The sequence below is a fragment of the Corapipo altera genome, unplaced genomic scaffold (assembly GCF_003945725.1).
Source record: "Corapipo altera isolate COAL_440 unplaced genomic scaffold, ASM394572v1 0, whole genome shotgun sequence".
In the NCBI taxonomy this organism is placed as follows: Eukaryota; Metazoa; Chordata; class Aves; order Passeriformes; family Pipridae; genus Corapipo; species Corapipo altera.
In genome coordinates this window covers 2,087,158-2,108,735 of record NW_020884872.1, presented here as the reverse complement: position 1 = coordinate 2,108,735, position 21,578 = coordinate 2,087,158, and the positions used below count along the sequence as shown (strand labels likewise).

The following is a 21,578-nucleotide window of genomic DNA, read 5'->3' as shown; positions in this document are numbered from 1 at the left end:
ATTAGACCAATGTCACAGCAACCCCTTTGAGATTTTTTCAACCAAATTTATAGACCTCTTTATTATGTAGCTTAAGTGAAATAGCACAGTAAATAGTATTTTAGACACCACTGAATTGCTTATTTCAAGACAAAATGTTGTTATTTGCTAACGTGGAAAGATTTTTTTTTTTTTATGGTTTTAACTTATATTTCCAGTGATGTTGGGTCTGACATTGTACCTGCCTCAATATACATTTGAACAAATTCTTACTTTAGATGGGTGTAAAATCCTGCAGAGTTGGTGCTCTTTGCAGAAAAGTTCTAAGGTTTTTCATTCAGACTGAAAGCAAGAAAAAAATCTGGATCGAAACCAAACGTATTTTCATTCAGCCTTTTGTGCTGATTCAACTAAACAGTTTATTTAAAAAAAAAAAAAAGGCACGAGTTGAGTCAGTTTTATTTTCTTGTCCTCAAATTGCTTTGTGGCCAAAACCACAAAGCCTGACCTAAAGTAACTTGTTGTAGAACGTGGAAGGCCCTGTATCAAATATGAGCATCAGGCCTGGAAAATAAAAGCCCACAAGCCTTCAGGTTCCACACAAAGCAGGAGAAGGGTTGGTTGGGTTTTTTTAAAATATTTCACAGGGTCATAGATATTTGAAAAAAAATATATTTGACTGTATCTTTGGGAGGAGAAGCAGCACCCACGAAAAAAACCCGACATTTCTCGTGGATCCCTCATGTGGATTCCTTGGCATCTGATGGTGTGGGTCACTCGGTCTGTTTTCATGAGAATTTAGTGTTTCTGAGAGCTCCACACACTGTCAGTGCTGCTCTGCCCCCCTTCCAGGGTCTCTCTGAAGCTCTGAGAGAAACCTAAAAGCCCAAATACCAACCCGAGTTTCCAAAGGGATCCTAAGGAGGGCAGACAGAGTGATGGATATTCTCATTTCCTCGGGAAGCACAGCTAAAGTGCTATTCTCAACTCACCATTTTCAGGTTATCAAAATACCACAACCTGAGACAAAACATTGACCCAGCTGAAATTAGGGAGAGTTTTTTTGGAAGTTTTCTTTTTCGAAATGTCTTTTTAAATGTCACTTCCAGCTTGATTTCTCGGTTGTGGTTTTTTTTTTTTTTAACTCTGCAGTCTATAAACTGCACGAAATGGGGAAAACAGCAGTGAGAAAGTAGGTCTTTGTATTTCACTGTGACTTCTTTTGGCAGGAAAAGGGGATGAAGCCAGTGATGGCCTAATTATTTAGCTTAAAGAATCCCAAAATCCCAAGTATTACCTGCAGAAATGGAAGAGGAGGGGAATGGAAAGAACAGAAGAGCTGTTCAGATAAAAAAAAAGTCATTTTAAGAGGGGGAACTGCCTGGCCCCTGAGACAATTTTATTTGTGAGGTAACTTTTGGATGCCAGAGTTTGGTTTGAATTTGAGGCCCAAATGAACCAAGGGTCACTTCAACAGACAGAAAATCCACCAAGTCACCACCACAAGAATCAGCAGCAATCACAGAAATGTTGTTTCAACAGCGTCTGTGGGAAACATTTTAGTAATTTTTCATCTCAAATGTGTTAAAAAAAAAAAACTAAATTAAAATCCTGCTTGGTTTTTGTACGGGAAGAGCATGGTGCCCTCCTGAAATATGTTGCCTGGAAGCAAGAGCCACTGAAATCCTCTTTTCACTGCAAGGAAGTTGTCAAGAAAGAAATCTCCGTTACCAGATTAAAAAAGATAATTATAATCCCTGTCTGTTTCAATTTTTCCAGCCTTTTCAACCCCTTCTGTAGCTTTGTGCAACTGTAATAGCAGAAAGAAAACCAATATTCTTAGGCACTGTCTGTGACCTGGGGGCAGCCCGTGTGGATGTAAAATGAGTGAGGAAAAAAATATAATTTACAGCAGGAAGTTTGTGACATTCTTTTCATTCTTCTTGCAAGAACTGGGGGGTAGAAGAAATCGCATATCTCTATTTCAAAGTTGTTTTGTTCTCTGTAGTCCATATTTCTTGAAAAAAACCAGATGTTCTCAAAGTCATCTCAGATCCCCTAACCCTGAATTGATCAGATCCAAGGTCTTTATGAATATATTCTGCCCATTTCTGTAGGAATGTACTAGAAATTGTTAGGTTTGCTGTGCAGACTTACACCACTGCATAAGTTACTGGCTTCAGTTGACTGGTGCAGCACATTGATGGCATCAAGTCCTTCCTGTCTGACAAAAATATTCCTCTCCATCTTTCTAGTGTCTTATATTTGTGATAGTTCATTGATCAAAGTGAAGAAGCTGTCAGAGGGGAGTGGTGCAGCAGCCAAGGTGGTTCCAGCCCCTGCCCAGGGAGCTCTGTGAATATTCAGGCAGGAGGATCCCTCAAGATTGGTCAGCAGTGCAGGCAAATATTGAATTTGGCTGCCCCAGGGATGAAGAGTCAGGTAAAGACATCCTTCTTGCAGGAAGGGGAGGTAAAAAAGGGGTAGGAAAAGAGCTTGGATATAAAAGAGCAAGGAGAGAGAAGGGCTGGCTTCTCCTGCCCACACAAAAATTGGTTACAACAACTCCTCCTGTGAAGGTTCATCTCTCTCCTCTCTGGTGATCTGACTGGACAGACAGGTTTTGACAAGGGCAGAGCTGCCTGCTCTGATTTCTAAACATTTCCCACGCTGGAATGTGCACCAATCCCATGACCAAGCTGGTTATTACATCCACAGTACCCAGTAAAACCAGGCCAGGAATTGTTCTGCGGCCTTGGCAGCAGCTGGTGGGGGGTGTCCGTGTCACTCCACAGAGTACGTGGCCCTGAGGTTTGTGTGGACTTTGTAATTCTCAGGTTTAAGGCATAATTAGTATGTTGACAGTAATATTTTTCCACCTCGAATTGTGTGAAACAGGGTGAGGTCTGTGCTGCAGACCTAGGTTTTATGTTGCTCGATGCAGAGGTGCTGGGAGAGCCTGTGGAGATGCCTGAGGGAGCAAAGCCTGATGGAACTGGGAAAAAAAGCCAAACCTGGCACAATCTCATCCATGGGAACAGTTCTTGGCACCTGCTGTCTCCCAAACCATTCCCAGGTATTGTCTTGGAGCACTAGCTGACACAGGACAAAGCCAGAACAGGTAATTTGGTAACATTTAGCAGTACAATCAGCACTGCACAGGTCAGCCAAATGTTTCAGCTTCCAGAAACAGCCAGGAGAACTCCCCAAATATCAGTGATATTACAAGTGCAGAATTAAATATCTCACAATCATATACACGAAACGTTTGGGTCAGAATTATCTGTACAAAATGCCCAGATGATCAGCTGAGTTCTGTTTCCAGGGGTTTCAGTTGGGAAAATTTTAATGGGAAACAAAATCACAAGGATATCTTCTCACAAAAGTTGAGAATACTCTTTTTCCCTGTAATCAGTGAAGAGAATACATGGAGAAATCAGGATTTAATTATCCTTCCTGTAACTTCTCTGGAAGGCTGAGCTGTAAAACACAGCTCAGATGCAAAAAAGAAGTTACAGAGAAGGTGAGGTCATGCTGTTCTCAGAGGTGCACAGGAAAAAACAAGGAGAAATGGACACAAGCTGCAGTGAGGGGAATTCCAATAGGATGCAAACAAAGTGGGAAAGTTCCTAATGTGAGAGGTGCAGCACTGGGTAATTCAGCTTTCACAGAATCCCAGAATCACTGAGGTTGAAAAAGAGCTCCCAGCCCACCAAGTCCAACCTTGTACCCGATGCCCACCTTGTCCCCCAGCCCAGAGCACTGAGTGCCACAGCCAGGCCTTCATTGGACACCTCCAGGGACTCCACCACCTCCCTGGGCAGCCCATGTGTTGAGCAGGGTGTTGGTCAAGAGACCCTCAGAGGTTCCTTATGACCCAAAATGTGCCACTGACAAAAACTTTGGCATCAATTCCAGTAACAGCAACGGGCAGAAATAGCTGGAGTTGGGTGACTGGAAGAAGAAATCTCTCAGGGAGCACACCAAGCAATGACAGGGTCCAGCAGGTCAGGGAGACACAATTGAGGCAGAGGCATCAGAAGGAAAGCATGTGGCCAGTGTTTGCAGCTGCTGGGGCCTGTCAGCACCCTGAATCCTTCCTGATCTCTGTTATCCCGACCACAGCAGCTGGCTGGAGTTTTGCACGTGGAAATACTGGACAAGAGCCAGGCTCTGGTGTTGCCAGGTGGGATAAGTCACGGTGGGACACCTGGGCTGTCTCTGCTGCTGGCCTTGCTCCACTGCTGGCAGCAGCTGTGCCAATAGGAGTGCAAAAAATGCATCTTTTCGATCTTACCTTCCCAGAGAAAACACTGTTTTCTGGACTGATTGGGGACAGGACAAGAACATTATGGAATGATAGAATGGATTGGGTTGGAAGGGACTTTAAAGATCATCCAGTTCCACCCCCAGCCATGGGCAGGGATACCTACCACCAACCAGGTTGCTCAGAGTCCCATTCCTAACCTTGGACACTTCCAGGGATCCAGGGGCAGCCACAGCTTCTCTGGGCAACCTGTGCCAGGGCCTGCCCAACCTCACAGGGAAGAATTTCTTCCCAGTATCTAAATTTCACCTCTCAGTTTGAAGCCATTCCCCTTTTTCCTGTCACTCCAGTTCCTGATGAACAGTCCCTCTCCAGCTTCCTTGCAGGCATCTTCAGACACTGGAAGGTGCTGTCAGGTCTCCATACACTCTTCTCTTCTCCAGGCTTAACAGCCCCAATTTTCTCAGCCTGTTTTCATGGAGGAGGTGCTCCAGTCCCCTCATCAACTTCATGGCCTCCTCTGGACTTGCTCCAACACTTCTGACCTTCCTCTGCTGTTCCCCAGAGCTGGAGGCAGCTCTGCAGGTGGGGTCTCACCTGAGTGGGCAGAGGGGCAGAATCACCTCCCTCCCCTGCTGCCCACACTGCTCTCAAAGTAGTAAAGGAGACCGAGATTTGATTTTTTTAAAGAGGCAGAGTTCCTCTCTGACTACTTTGTCCATTGCTATGAGCAACTGCATGCAGGAGTCTCTGATTTTAATGCCAGCTTTGCACACTTTAAGTGGCCAGAAATCTTGATTTTGTCTCTTTGGTAGTCCTCCATTGCCTAGTGTTCCATTGGCAGGCCATGATTTTTGGAATAACCACTGGTTCCTCCATCAGGCTGAGCTTAGTCTTCACTGTTGAACATTCTCTGACATTGTGCACCTATTTCTCTGCCTTTTGTAGCTCTACTGGTTTGTCATTCTCAGACTTTCCTATTTATTGTCTGATTAATGTGAAAACATCTTTACCTTTCTGGTAAGAGCAAGGGAACTAAAGTGGTTGAGCATGAAACATGGAATCATAGAATGCTGGGATCATAGAATGGTTTGGGTGGGAAGGGACCTCAAAGATCATCCAGTTCCACTCCCCTGCCATGGACAGGGCCACCTCCCACAATCCCAGGTTGCTCCAAGCCCCATCCAACCTGGCCTGGGACACTTCCAGGGATCCAGGGGCAGCCACAGCTTCTCTGGGCAACTTCCAATGCCTCCATAGTGAGCACTAGACAAGGGTGATAGACCATCTGCCAGGAAGGATAAGGACTTTTTAATTTTACACATAGTTTATGAAAGAAATTACTCATCTCACCCAGGGGAATATGTTGAATAAGAACATGACACAAGCCAGAGCACCTGTGCCATATCAACAATAGCCCATAAATGCTGGCTGACCTCAAAAGAGTAGAATCTAAATTGCTCTGAGCTGGGCCCCCAAGAGGTACTCTGGACTTTGGTACCAGACACCACACATGCCAAGGGGTCAGTGGCCATGTGTGCTGGCCTCAAACATGATAATTTGTGTAGTAGATTCACAGAAATGTCTACTCTGAACCTCCAGCTCGAGCTTTTCTGGAAGCCAAAAGTCTGGTAAAAGACTAATCAGGCAGGAGCTGGGATGTGTAACAGCAAAGTCTCCTTATCCCAGAATCCTGTTTTCAATGCCAGGCATTTGCAGTAGAGATGGCTCTGAATTAGTGCTGACTCCAAGCACTCAGACTCCAGGCAGCAAACAAGTTTTGTAATCCAATTTGGGATCTGCAGCCTATAACAAAAGGCAGAAGATGTTGATAATCAGCTGTCTCCACACATCTTTGCAGGTTCAGAAAGCACATTACCAAGCCAAGGCTCCCCTGTGCTTCAAATGGAGATAAATTCAGCAAAGCAGATGTAAAAATGGCATTTTGGAGCCTGTAGTGGTAAATTCTGTGAGGAAATTGGTTGGAATCCAAGGCAAAAACTACAAGGTCGAATGGCTACCAAAAATGGAGTCATGGGGTTTGTTTTTTTTAAATTGGAGTTATCAGCTTTGTTCTCCATCCTCCACAATAAAAGGGCCAAGAATCAGAAATGAATGGAAATGTTTGCACAAAGCCTTACTCAGACTGATTTCTTGCAGCTGTACAGGCTTCAAAGAAATTAAAATAGTAGAATGTTATTTTTATCAAGTTGGATAAGAAGACAATGTTGAAGCAGGTAACGTGAAAAAACATGGTATCATCCTTGCAGCCTCTTTTCTAATCATAAACACACCTCATTGCACATCTTTTCTGGTGAAAAGCTACTGCTATAATAAATCTAAATCCCACACATAACCTCTCTGAAATTATATTTATGATTCTGTGGGTGCAAATAAATAATTTGGTCCTTGAAGAGACTTGCCAAGTCAGTGTTTATTGAACATCCCAATGAGCACTAGCAAAGCTTTCAGCTGAGTGAAAGGACAATCCTGCAGTGATTTTACCAGGGCAGGATCAGCTCCTAATTCCTTTCTTTTCCAGAAAAAAAAAAACAAACAGATCTATTCTCTGTAATAATGACTGCTTACAGTTGGTAGCATGCCATAAAAGGCTCCACTTTTTTCCTGCAAATAAGACAGGGAACAAAAATTGCCACCTGGTGCTGCCAAATATTCCCCAGGTGGGTGCAGTGCCAGGGAGGTTTGTGGGCACAGCAAACGGGAGGTGAAGATCCCTCATAAAAAGGAAATCTTGGACCTTCCAAGCTCCTGCTTAACTTAAAAGTTGCCCTCATCCTGCCAGGAAAGTGGGGAATGACAAGAATCACAGTCAAAATAATGTCTGTTCCACATTTTTATGCGTGGACCAAAGCCCGTGAGAGCAATTTTTAGGTTATAAATGATTTTTGAAATCAGGGCATTTTCAATGAATTTGCATACAAAACCTTTACAACTGTGTTACAAGACATAAAATTACTAAATTACAGTGAGACATCCACTCTCAGCTCTCTAGATCAGCTGGTGTTACAAAAAGGTCAATTGTAATTTGTAACATTCTCTGTTGAAACTCCTAATTATTTTGGAGATCATACCAGAACCCTAATAAATCAGGCAATCAAAACAGACTTCCAGTCCAATTTAAACTGGACAAGAGGGCCCTTTTCATACCTATTTTTGCTTTGTATTTGTAAAATATTTGTACATGCACAAGCATTTGTACCATGACAACCTTTCTGAAGCACAACAATAATCACATTAATGATAAAATGATTTCTTGAGGATTGCAGTGATGTGTTACATTCACAGCCTCAAAAGTCATGAGAGCACGTCCTGTACAGCTCCTATTTTGTTGTTGGCACTGGGTTTGTGTTATTCTACTGACTCTAATTAAAAAATATGTGCTTGGAAACCCTGGATCGTGCCTTTCTAATGCTGCTCTGGAAGAGACAAGACCAGGGCAACAACACTGGTCGCAATTTTAATAGGAAATAAAATGTTCCTGAGCACTGGTACACGACTCCCTGTGTGGTAAAATCCCTAGAAAAGCCCCTGGCGTGGTTTTGACCAGTACACAGAATTCATGGCTACATTTCAGGTGTTAGCATGGGACGCAGGTTATTCCTAAAAGGCAGATTGTGTAAGATTTAACCTGGAAAGAGCAGAGTTCAGTAATACAAGTATGGGCTGTCCCACTCCATTCAGCCTCCCTGCTAAAAAACGAGCCTGGGCACATTTAATTCGCTAATAAAGCCACAGCCAGTACACAAGTGAACTATTCAGGGACTTATTTAGGAGAACTCCTTGTCATTTGCTGGAAAATTAAAGAATTCACTGAAATCTCTTATGCCTTGTGTGTATTTGCCTAAGAGACCAACCAAACCAGAATACTTTAAATTAGCATAAATTAGCACATTTTTGCTACCTAGTCATTGTGTTGAAACAAACATAATGTTTACTTGGAGATGAGGAAATATTCAGAAATACCTTTTTTTCCCCCCCCCCTTTTTGCAGTGCAGATTAATAATATGTAGATATTTTTGTCGTGAAGAAAAGCAGAGAGCGTAAAAATAGCTCTCAAGTGAGACTGCTGCTATTCACTCCCCTGTTCCTTGGAACCATGACAGCCATTATATAACCAAAAAGGAAAAAATCAGATGAAATAAACAGCAGAAGCTAATTGGGTTGCTACCAAGTAAAAATATAATTAGTCAAAGTATTTTGTGGCGAAGGCGCTCGACAATATGTGGCTGTTCCTCAGCCTTAGTGGGGAACAGGGATCCTGCCATGTGTTCAAAACTTATTCATCAAGCATTTCCATGGAAACACACAGATGCATAATCTTTGGATCGCTTATTTCGGGAATTGCTGTTCCCAAGGTTCAGTCTGGAGCGAGGGTTTGGCCCAGGAGAGGGTGAATGGGCTGTGATTCTGATCTAGAAACCTCTCTATAAAGGAATTTCTGGGGTCTCGTGGTGGCAGAATTTGGGTGAGGGGAAGAGTAAAAGGGCATCTTGCAAAAAGAGAGAAAGAATGAAAACTTGACCTTAATTTTTCCTCTCAGAGGCTGCCTGGGAGCTGGGAAATGACAGCACTGGGAAGAGCCTGGAGAGTTTGCAAAAGGGCCAAAAGCCCTCCAGGAAGATCAAGGTGCCTGCAGGAGTGTTATGTGAATGCTGTAATGAGAGATTTTGGTTAAACACAGAAGCCCCTGGATTTGGCTGTCCCTCTCTTTGGGGGTCAGCTGATGTGCTGTGAAAGTCAGGGCAGGCTAGTTATGATGCACAAGGGCTTAATCAACTCAAAATATTTTGGGAAGCATGAATAAAATTCAGTTTGTGAATAAAAGGTGCTTCACTGCTCTTAAGTATTTCTACAGGAAATAAGCACTGTATGAAAGCAGTCATGGTGTGGCAGGTGGGCATCCCTAAAAGAGGGTGTGCCTTCAGATTTCTCCTGATCCCAGGAATAAAATCAACCCTGCTGGGCCTTTAATATAATATCTGGTAAGAGGTGCTCAGGCAGGGGGTCTAGGACATGGTTGCCTTTATTAGCAAGGTCAGGAGTAAGGTATATTTTCAAAGGACATTCCTAAGCCTACCAGAGCTCCAGAAATGTTTGGATGACACTTTAAGGCACATGGTGTGACTCTTGGGGATGGTCCTGTGCAGGGCTAAGGGTTGGACTCGGTGATCCTTGTGGGTCCCTTCTAACTCAGCATATTCTGGGATTCTGGGAAACCTTGTCTCTGTGTTCTCCTTGTCTCTGTGACCAGGGGAGGAAAGCAAATTATTCATAATGCCTTAAAAATAATTAACTACATTATATCAGTATTACTAGCCTAACATAAAGCCTCAAAAGCCAGAGCCTTCATAGGCTGTTCATAATTATTTGAGGGGTCTGTTGCTGCAGTGATGTGATAACTCCTGTGGACTGAAATTTCCTCAGGCACAATGGGGAGTTTAGCATAAAGTGTGAAGCCTTAACTTCAAATTTTCTGGCTTTGGCTTAAGTCTGCCTCACCAGGTCCCTGCAATGCCTTTTTATTTTGTTTTTGTCATGCATTATCCAGCATTAGTGATAATGCAAGGAGGCACACTGTCACCCACTGGGGTGAGTTCTCTCAGGACTGACGGCCCCGTGACACGACTTCCAGTGCTGCCACTGCCTTCAGCCTCAATAATACTCCCCTTAGACACAACACAAGCTGAGGAGGTGACACAGGGTGGGGCTCACAGTCTTAAAACACAGAATTGCTCTTAGGTTTCCGTGCTGCTGTCGGCCTTGGAGCCTTTCCTTGAACAGAGAGATGTGATGGGGCTGAAGACAGGCTTGGCTGGCAGGGGGACAGGCCAGAAAGAGAGACAACACTTATTTCCCCCTGGATATTCCAGTCACCCCTAAAATTTCACAAGGATCTGTGATCTTTCTCCACAGGAATGAGCCTGAGCATCTTGAAAAAGCTACAGGTGCTGTGAGACTCCCCCACAGATGATCTGGCACATAACACACATTTGTAAGAGAGAGTAAAATGCTCTTTGAGCTGCACTGACCCTCCAAGAGCAATGGTACAACAGCACAACTCTTTAGAACAGATGTTGGGAAGAAATTCTTCCATATGAGGGTGGTGAGGCCCTGGCACATGTTGCCCAGAGAAGCTGTGGCTGCCCCTGGATCCCTGGAAGTGTCCAAGGCCAGGTTGGACAGGGCTTGGAGCAACCTGGTCTAGTGGAAGGTGTCCCTGCCCATGGCAGGGGATGGGACTGGATGATCTTTGAGGTCCCTTCCCACCCAAACCATTCTGTGATTCTGTATTCAGAGCTTAACAATTAGGCAGAGCCAGCAGAAGATTTTTCCCTTTACAGTCTGGCAGAAGAATGACAACAGTTACTCAGAAGGGAGAGAATAAGGAGTTCAAGAGCTGAAATTCCAGCAGGAAGAAGCCCCAGAAGGCAGAAGGATTTCCACTAAAAGCCAACAATTACCGCAGACTTCACCATACCCTCAGCTTCTTGCAAAACACCTTCTATGAAACCAGTCTCCTCCTCAGCAAACTCATTTTTATTCTTGCACATAAATGAAATGAAGCTATTTATCCCAAAATGTTGGGGAAATAAAAAAAAAATCAGTTACTGTCATTTTTGGGGTTAAATTCTTGTAAGACTCTCACAGGGAAGTAGTGTTTAGGCCCACACCATTAGAGGACAAGGTGCACTCAAATAAAGGCCACAGGCTTGCAGAATTCAAATGAAATCTGAAGTACTGTAGGTTTTACATTTGCTGGGAGAAGGACACACAATTCCCTGTCTTGTTATCAGAAAGACATTGATTTTCTATGGAAGTGTGCTTGAATTGCTCTTGGAATAAATTACACTGTAGCCCAACTTCCCCTCAACAAGAGTAGGATTGGGTCTTTTTGAAAATTGTTGGCTTTTTTTTTTGAACTCTTAGTACTTATTTAATACTTTCCCCTCAGCAATGAAACTGATGGGAAAAAATAGCTCAACAATGGCTCATTTTCTCTGCTCACCCCCAAGTGAATCCATTTCCTCATTTCTATCTGTTATCTCCTTCAGATCTTTCTTGGTGCATAAGAAACCTCATTCATTAAACTGCAAACGGGGGCAGGAATATCTGCTTAATTCTTGCAGCAGTTAAATATGGATGGATGGAATTTAAATATCAAGATGAGCTGATAGATAGGAAACAAGAGCTTGCCTTCGTTGTATTTCTGTTCAGCAATAAACTGAGGATGTTTGATGTCATTTGTGCTGTGCATCTAATAGGTTAGAAAAGAAAAAGGATGATAATTTTATTGATTAATAGCAATTTCATGCCTCTAATAATACAGGAAGAAATTGTGTATTGACTTACAGAAATAATAAGGAAAAATAATGCCTACCTTTTCCTTGTTTGTTTATTTTCCACGGCAGCCAACGTCCTGGAAGAAGACTCAATGGAGCAGGACATAGAGAGCCCTGTCACTATTCATCAACCAAAGTTGCCCAAACAAGCTAGAGAGGATCTGCCAAAACACCTAAACAAAGAATGTGCCAAGAGGAAAATCCAGAGGTACGTTAGGAAAGATGGGAAATGCAACGTCCACCACGGGAACGTCAGAGAGACCTACCGTTACCTGACGGACATCTTCACCACCTTGGTGGATCTCAAGTGGAGGTTCAACCTGTTGATCTTTGTCATGGTTTACACTGTGACCTGGCTGTTCTTTGGAATGATCTGGTGGCTGATTGCCTACATGAGAGGAGATATGGATCACATAGGGGACAGCACGTGGACCCCCTGCGTCAGCAACCTCAATGGGTTTGTCTCAGCCTTTTTATTCTCAATCGAGACCGAAACCACCATTGGGTATGGTTACCGGGTCATCACGGACAAGTGTCCCGAGGGCATTATCCTGCTCTTAGTGCAGTCGGTTTTAGGTTCTATCGTCAACGCTTTCATGGTTGGCTGCATGTTTGTGAAAATATCCCAACCCAAGAAGAGGGCAGAAACCTTGGTGTTCTCCACAAACGCAGTCATTTCCATGCGGGATGGAAAGCTGTGTCTGATGTTCCGAGTAGGAGACCTTAGGAATTCCCACATTGTAGAGGCATCAATACGAGCCAAGTTGATCAAATCCAAACAGACAAAGGAGGGGGAATTTATACCACTCAACCAGACAGATATCAACGTAGGTTATTACACAGGGGATGATCGTCTCTTTTTGGTTTCACCACTGATCATCAGCCATGAGATTAACCAGCAGAGTCCTTTCTGGGAGATTTCCAAAGCCCAGTTGCCCAAAGAGGAGCTAGAAATTGTTGTAATCCTAGAAGGAATGGTGGAGGCAACAGGTAACATTTCTTATACTTTGTATAAGGTAAATGCTTTCATTTTAGCAAGGAAAATCAGTGGGGTTTTGCTTCACTTTAAAGGAGTCACTTCAACAGTCATTCCATTTGAAAAAGGCATCTGTTATCTGGCTAGCTCCAAAATTAAAAGCATGCCCAGTTTAATTGTCTGTTCCACCTTGCCTGATGGAATTAGTGTTGTTCCTGCTCTGTTTGGAAAATGGGATAGCATTTCTCATTTTCTGAATCTTTCACCTGGTGACCTGCCATTCTATTGCAGGAGCAACTCAACCACTAGGACCTTGTGGGATAAAATTGCTTAGGAAAAAAAAAAATTCAATACAAAGCTCTGTTTATGATTAACATGGAAGCACCATAATCCTGCTGCTTCCAATCCCCCATGGGTAACTCCAGAATAACTGCCTGCCACATGGCATTCCCAGGCTGTTTGGATCCGGTAGGAAGTGATGATGTGTTTGGTTGTCGCCTTTTTTTTTTTCCTGCTTGTTTGCTTGGTTTTGTTTTAACTTGTAATGTGGGGCTTGTTCCGCTTTAGCTCACAGAGGATCTGTCTGATTCTGTGTTTCACTGAGGCCCCCTACACACCCCAGGAATGTACAGAACCCCAAAAGCTGGGATATGTGTAAATAAGGCATGTTGTGTCACAGGAGCCTTGTGGAGATGCTGTTTGGTCCTTACCTACAATTACACAGCACAACATCAGCAATCACTCGATGCAGAGAAAACAGTACTTGGAATTCACAGCAAATGGACTCATAAAGTAATGTTTGTTCTTTACATTAAAATCAGAGTAACAGGGGGATGTTTTATCTCTAAAATTGGTGTGTTTCCCACAATCAGAGCGCTGGTACACTTGTTCTAGAAGCTGGAGGTATTTTTTTTGTGTCAATAACAACATCAATGTCTGAAATGAGTAAATATAATCAATACAAGGGAATGGTGATTATAAAATTAAGAAACTATGTGCTTGGGGAGAAAACACTGATGTAGAAATATAAGAAGTATAAAAATATAAAAATATAGAGATATAAGAATGAGATTTGCTGTTATTCCCCATGACTGCAGCAAAACCCAGGAAAGTTTGAGGATGTGGATCACACAGCTCTGCCAGAGGTACAACCTTTTCAACCCTGACTCACGTTTTGCAACTGGAGCCAGGAAATAAAGAGTAGTCTCTTACTAGAACATGTGTATGTGTTTCACACATCTATTATGTGGTGGCAGAAGAAAACTGCATTTGTCACCATATAATAAACGTGTGAGACAAAAATGGAGCAGGGTAAAAAAAAAAAAGGAAAGAAAAAGAAAAAGAAAAAATTGAAAGGAACTTGGCAGAGAACATGAAGCGGTAAGTGCAAGGCTTCCAGATTTTCCAGGAAGTAGGTGGTACTGAAGAGAAATCAAGATGAAATGTTTAGTGTTCCTGGTGTGTGCAGCAGTCACAGAGATTTCAAACATCTGCATCACCTTCGGGTGAGACTAGGAGGAAATTGCTGTTGATGAGCTGAAACCACCTTGAAATCTCTGAATTGCAGCTGAGGGAACTTGACATCCCGAAAGGGGAGGTGGATATTTTCAGGTTTGCTGAACACCATGTTTTTCCAGGGAAATGATTGGCAAGCAGTGGAAGAATAAAAAATGTCTCACCAAAACCCACCTACAGAGATCAAAAGACAAGAACACTTCTGCAGTGCAGCAAACGTGGCTTTGTTGTCCTAAACCTCTCACTCTTTCCCTGTTTAACCCTTCTTTCCTCACCTCATCTTCCCCCCTGCACACCCACACAGCTCTCTGGGGTGTCCTTTGCTGCTCCAACACTGACCACATCCTCCTTTCAGCCATTATCAGCCTCCTCTGGAGGGGACTCCCCCTCACAATGCTTGGGCTGCCAAAATTGAAGACAAAAATCAAATCTGTCGTTGTCTCAAACCCTTGGAGTCCACACGAAGGAAGAAAACCAAAGGCAGTGGTTTGGAAGGCCACTGAAGCCACCCAGGATTAAAGTGTTTCCCTGGCACTGGATGGATGGGCCCATTTCCCAGTTTAAACTGCTCTGGTTTGCTCTGTTTGGGTAGGGTCTCCTGCTGCATGACTTAGGAGGGGAGGGCATCAAACAATGTCATAATTAGCAGCACAATTTCTGAGATGTGTTCGTACAGAAGTAGCTGCTTGTTCTGTGCTTTGGGTCACTTTTGTTGAAGGTACAACCAGGCCAATCTACCAAAATTAGACATTTTCCCTCTTTCAATTTACAAATATTTACAGGTTACGTCCCAGCAAACACTGAAAGCCAGTTTAGGCCATCATATATTCTACATTTCCTTCTTGATATAGAGTGAGGGCAGCCGAAGAAGATGCTCAGAGCAACAATCTCCAACCCTTGAACCCATCACACCTTCCAACACTGGTCAAAGTCTTGGGATATAAATTATTAAAACTGGAGCCAAGAAACTGTGATGACAGATATGGAAATATTAACATTTAATGTCACTGCTGATGAATCAAAACCAGATTGGGATCATTAGATTACATTATTTATTATTATATTACAACATTACATTATCAGAAAAGCCACTCACAAGTTTGGACAGTGAAAATAACCCTTTATCTATTTTCAGAGTCTCCCAACTCTGGGAGCAGATATACCTTCCATGAGAAATAAAAATGGAAAATGATAAGTATAAACAATTGCTATTATTGTTATTAATTATTTATATTATTCTGTTTAAATATATATGTATTTATATAATATTTTCCACCTTAAGGGCTCCAAAAAAACACACCCACCTGTGCATGAAACACAACTCTTTATGTATTGTCATGTGAACTCTACATCATGTGTTAGGACAGGAAACTAAGAATAATGTGTTTTACTAAATGAAATTAGCTAATTAACCAAACTCAAATTCAGCAGAAAGTTCAAATCAAGGAGGCTTTAATTCCCCTTGGAAGCATTGCCACGATTTCCTGAGAAGAAAAAAGGAAGTCAATGTGTCTTTACTCAGGCACAGACCAAAATATATACTCCGGGAAGAGTAATCCAGAAGATCACTTTGAGGGCAGAATCTTCAGCAAGGCACTTCCAAAAAAACATGAAACCAATCTGACTCCTCCAGACAGCAACACCAAAAACTCAAAATAAGACTCTTTTTAAAAACTACTTGTTGCGGATCCTTTCAATACACAGTTTTCTGTGTTTATTTATTTATTTACAACCACCTTCAAAAATATCTTTTCGGGTTCAAAGGGTAACAATTTTACTTCTGTGCTTTCCCCTCAAGTGTCCAAAAAAACCCCAGTTTTGGGACAACACAATCACGGGGTGAAGTACATCAGGCTGCCGTGAAGCAATGGATGAACCTCCAGGAGTGGGGGGCAAAAGTCCAACTGAGCTTCAGTGTGGCTGAGGGACTCAGCTGTTATTTCCACATTTTGCTGCCACTTCTGAGGCGTTTCCGCTTCTTTAGTACCACACTCCACCTGTGGCATTGCCAGAGGAGCCCCACACCATCAAAGCTCGTCCTACACTTAGGCAGAACTAAAAAGCAGGATTCTGAAGGCCTAAGGAATCCTAGAGGGCATCGGGAAGAGTTCCCAGCAGGTCAGGGAGGGGATCCTGCCCCTCTGCTCAGCCCTGGGAGGTACATCTGCAGGGCTGGGTCCAGCTCGGGCTCCTCAGGACAGCAGGGACATGGAGCTGCTGGAAGATGATTCTCCTGTGGAGATGCTGAAGGGATGGAGCATCTCTGGGAACAGGAAAGGCTGAGGGAGCTGGGGCTGTTCAGCCTCCAGAGCAGACACTGAGAGGGAACCTCCCACAGGTCTGTAGGGTCTGCAGGGAGGGGGCAGAGGAAGGACCAGGCTCTGCTGGGGGGGCCCAGCAATGGCACAAGAGGAATGGGCAGGAACTGATGCCCAGGAAGTTCCACCTGGACATGAGGAAGAACTTCTTTGCTGGGCAGTGACCCAGCACTGAACAGAGACCAGAGAGAGTGTGGAGTTTCCTCCCTGGGGATGTTCCAGAACCATCTGGACACAATCCTGCACTCTGGGATGACCCTTCCTGAGCAGGGAGGTGGGACCAGAGGACTCACTGTGGTCCCTTCAAACCTGACTCATTCTGGGATTCTGTGCTCCCTCTGTTCCTTATGGAAAAGCTATAATATTAAATGCAAGTGATCTCACTGGGAAGAACACGACAAACACACTGATCTCACTTCAGCACTATTTGATATTTACCTTTCAAGACAGTTGGTTTACATTAAATTGCCACCACTGCTTTCATATTATTTTCTGGAGACCACTTAAGATATTTTCTTAGAGAGGTTTGTAAAGTACCCACATTTTTAGTCATAGAATTTGAGAAAATTATTTTTTTCCTTGAACAACAACAACAAAAAAAATTAGGCTCAAGGATGCAGAACTCTTTCTCCCCTAAACAGTGGGCATAAAACTTTGCTTTGAATAACTCATTTATTTGTTTTAAATTTATGAAAAATCTAAAATTTAGATTTTTTTTCTCTGATAATTTAATAACCTCCTCCTAACAACAGCCTTGAAATTGTTTAGCTTTTTTCACCCAGTGAAATCTATTTTTAAGGCGAGTCTTATCATCATAAACAAATTAGTAATTTTAAAAAGTTAAACGAGGCTTCCAAATGTATCATTTTGATAGGGAAATAAACCCATAACAAGGAAAGGAAAATATTTTAAATTTACGAGGTGGGAGAGTCAGGTATGGTACAATATCTACAGAAACTGAGAGAAAAAGAAGAAATTAAGAGACTCAGAGAGAGGGATGTAGAAAAAATAAAAAGGAGAGAAAGAGGAATATCCTGAATAACCCACAGCCTTTTTGGCAATCCAGCTCCACAGCCTGGTTCAAATCCCCCCTCTAGAGCTGCACTGATGTACAGAAAACATCATTTTCTAACACAGGAAAGGAATATGAAGTCTTTCACCCAACTTAAGACCCTCAAACCTTGGGAAGTTGTGTTTGCCGGAGGGAAGCTCTGGGTGACAACCATTCCCTTTGTGTAAAAATAAACATATGGACATTGAAACAGCAGCAGGGAAAGCAAACGATCTGCACTTTTACAGCTGTCAAAAAAAAAGAAAAGAAAAGAAAAGGCAACACAACTGGACAGATAACTTTAGGTTCATATGGATAATTCTACAAATAAACTTGTAATCGGCTGCATTTATAATTCTGACACACAGGCAGCTCGAGAGCAGTATTTGCAGAAGGGTTTATAGACACATAAACAAACACACTTGCCAGCTGTGGAAAATACGTGGGGAAAGCAATAAAATGTTCATGTAGGTGGTTATTTATACAGCAAATGGTGCTTTTGACTGGACAAACATCGTATAAAGCTGTTCCCACTCTCCACTGCAGCCCCTTTGACTGACTGATTTATTGTCTTTTTTATTTCTCTGGAGTGAATTGCCATATTTACCCCTTATCCTTGCCCAGTCCTAGCAAATACCTCCCTTTGATATGTGTGGTAGCAGCTCCAACCCTTCAGAACATCCCAGCAGATTCTGCTCTCTCTCCAAATAAACGTCGCTCGTGTTAGAGTTTCTCACTTGGATTTTTTACTGCTCTTCAGAGAAGAGATGTTTATCCACTCAAACAGCTTCTTAAGGCATTGGAGGTGAAAGGAAGAAAAGAACCAGGATTTCTCACACTCGAGTGTTTCTGCAGGACAAGTGGTGAAAGGAGATTTCATTGTTGTGCTCCAGGATGTGACCAAAGTGCAGTGACTGAAATGCAGTTCAAGCAGGGATAAGAATAAGTGGCTTCGGCTCTAAACTGGATCATCATTGTTTCAGGAATGATCAGAATACAAAGACTCTCCAGCTCAGTTTTCCTTTCTTTCTATTTTAAGAGTTTTGACATCTCTTGATGCCAAGTGCCAGACTTAGACCTCTGGGTTCACCTTCCCACGTATTCCCACATATCCCCACTTCCCTGGTGCTTGCCAGTAATCCCTTCCACTTTTACTCCTTGCTCACATTTCCATGTGCCTTCAGTCACCTCAGGTTGAAGACTGAAGGCCCACACCAAGACCTTAAAGCATCTTGTCCTGGAGCTGCTTTACGCTGATGATGATGCCCTCGTCGCTCACACAGAAGCAGCTCTGCAGCGTTTTAACATCCTGCTTTGCTGAGGCTGCTGAGCTCTTTGGGCTGGAAGTCAGCTTAAAAAAGACAGAAGTTCTCTATCAACCTGCACCTCAGGAAGTCTTCCTTTATCCCCATATCACCATTGGTGAATCAGAGCTCAAATCAGTCCAGCAGTTTAATTACCTGGGCAGCCTCATCTCCTCTGATGGAGAGATAGACAACAGGTTAGCAAAGGCATATAGAGCTTTCAGAAGACTCCATAAAAGAGTCTGGTGAAATAAACACCTGAAGAAAAGTACAAAGATCAGTGTTTACAGAACCATAGTGTTGTCTACTCTCTTATATGGATCTGAATCCTGGGTCATCTACCGCCACCACCTGCGACTCCTCGAACGCTTCCATCAACGCTGCCTCCGTACAATCTTAAACATCCACTGGTCAGATTATGTGACCAGTACATCTGTTCTAGAAAAAGCAGCAGTCACAAGTATCGAGGCCATGTTGCTGAGAACACAGCTGTGCTGGGCAGGGCACGGCTCCAGGATGAAGGACCAACCACCCCCTCCCTAAGATTGTTCTCTATGGTGAACTCGCCACCGGCTGCCGCAAGAGAGGAGCCCCGAAGAGGAGATACAAGGACTCCCTGAAACAACATCTCAGCCTTGGCCATATTGACCAACATAACTGGTCTACTCTGGCTTCCAATCGGGAGGTCTGGAGACACACCATCTATAACGCAACTGTCTCCTTCAAGAACACATGCAGGATCACCCTTGAGGAGAAAAGACAATGCAGAAAGAATCGTGCCTTGCAGAATTTACCACATAAGGAGTCTTTCTGCTGTGCCTTTTGCAACCAATCTTGTCTATCTTGCATTGGCCTCTTTAGCCACCAACGCACTTGTGACAAACGTGGGTAGAGCCCTTCCCAAATCTTTGTTCGCGAAGCCTGGTCACGATGATGACATTTCCATGTGGTTAATTCTGACAGAACATTCCTTTGTTATGAATTCCAACACAGAAAATCAGGGATGGAAGCACGAGGGATTGCAGCGGTGAGCTTGGAGTTCCCGATGCCAGCAGAGAAAAGCATTCCAGTTTTATTGGGAAGTTTCTTTCAGGAATTTTTCTACACAGGTGGAGAAGAGTAATCTCTTTGCTGAAGGGAGACTACAAGGCTTAAAGGAGGCAATTACAATTTCACAGTAATCAAAACTGTGCACAGTGGCAAGAATTCAGGGAGGGAAATTCATGAAAAAAAAAGAGATGTGCAGATTATGAGTATTTTCAACCAAAACTTTGGTGTATCTCACTTTCAGGGAAAGCAGGGAAAAGGAATTAGACATTTATTGGACAGCTTTATTCTCTATATAGTGCTGTACTATGCAAAAACGTTACTGAACACTTGATAATGGCTTATTGCCCATCTTTCATACCTTTCTCACCAATTAGTTGCTCAGCTCTTCACAACTACAGCAGCTCCCTCGTCCCTAAACATCCACATATAATACTTAGATTTAAGAACTAACTCATATGTGAAAAGGTAAGAGCCCTAAAAAGGAGATTTGAGATCCCTAAGTATGAAAAAACCACTTTTGTACAGCTAATTAGATATGGTTAAATAATTCTGCTCTGAACACAAGTCTAACTTGCACAAGAAGGGCTTCATTTTGCACATCGTGCCCTTGCAATCCAGCGTTTTGTCTTTGCTCATCACTCCTTCTCACTCATGAGCCTACACACATCCATCTCCATGGCCAGAGGGATCCCAAAGCTTTAACACTGGCCCTGCTGCTGCTGTTTTCCTGGGAGAAGGGCACAGTGGGAATCCTCTTCCTTGGCCAGCCCAGACCTCCTAAAAACCTGTGGTGCCAGACACTTAAAAATCACCTCTGTCTGCAGCATAGGTTTGAGCAACTGTGTTTTCCAGCAATTTAGCGCAGAAACAAGGCACTGCAAAGGTAAAAACACCAAGTCCTCGGGTCTCCAGACCCAGCTCAGACTCCAGGGAGTGACTGAACCAAGAAAGGAGAGGCTTGGCTGCCCTGAGCACAGCACAGCCTCCACCACAGAAACCTCTGCTTGGCAAAACCGAAGAGATCATTCCCTGCAAAAGGTACCTCAGCATTATCCAGGTCAAAGGATTCCCCAGGCAGAATTAGCTCACTGAACATGTTTCACCTGCTTGCAGAGCAGAGATGTGATTTCTGAGCCCCTCTGAGAAAGGCTCCAGGCCACTCAAGTGCCTTTTCCATTTTTGAGCACTTCTCAGGATGATGTCTCTTAACTGGAGCTCAGTTTGTCCACTTGATCTTGGAACAGTGGAAACACAGGGTCAGCACTGCAATATTTTCCTGGGAAAGGAAATCTAGAGCTATTGGTTCTAATTTTAGCCTTCTACTTTTGGTCATCCGAGGTTTTTGGGGTTTTTTACCTGCCTGGAGAAGAAGGTGATGAAATCCCAGGCACACACTGATTCGAGTCAGGGCAGTGTCTCACCCCTGGAACTTCTGCTGAACTGATTCTTTCATGTTGATTACCTTATTCCCTCATGTTTGATCTCCAGATATGAAGCATTCTTAAGCAGCCTGTGGTTCAAAACCCTGGGAAGTATTTTCAGCAAACTCTGTTCCCTCCTATATTTCTACAAGATCTTTTCACTTCTCCCCTTGGTACTTATTTACTTCCAGCTGTATAATATTGTTTCCTCCTGTCTCATCCAATTGTAATGAAGGATAAACATGTTGCATTACACTCCCTGATACCTGCAAAGCCTCTCTAATGTTACAAATATTTACACTGGTTTTTAATGAATGCAAGTAGAACGATTATTCA

At 43.2% G+C, this 21,578-nt stretch overlaps 1 protein-coding gene across 2 annotated transcripts in view; it reads left to right on the top strand.

Annotated features, from left to right (window-relative positions):
- Nucleotides 1-21,578, top strand: part of KCNJ6 (potassium voltage-gated channel subfamily J member 6) — a 115,826-nt gene that overhangs the window by 62,668 nt on the left and 31,580 nt on the right. The window contains exons 1-2 of one of the 2 annotated variants that reach the window (XM_027635004.1): nt 2,397-2,421; nt 11,677-12,597. In XM_027635004.1, coding sequence (XP_027490805.1) covers nt 11,700-12,597 — 898 coding nt within the window. In that variant the 5' untranslated portion in view covers nt 2,397-2,421; nt 11,677-11,699. Of the gene's footprint in view, nt 1-2,396; nt 2,422-11,676; nt 12,598-21,578 lie in introns of those variants that run through there. The other variant, XM_027634995.1, reaches the window with a different exon arrangement.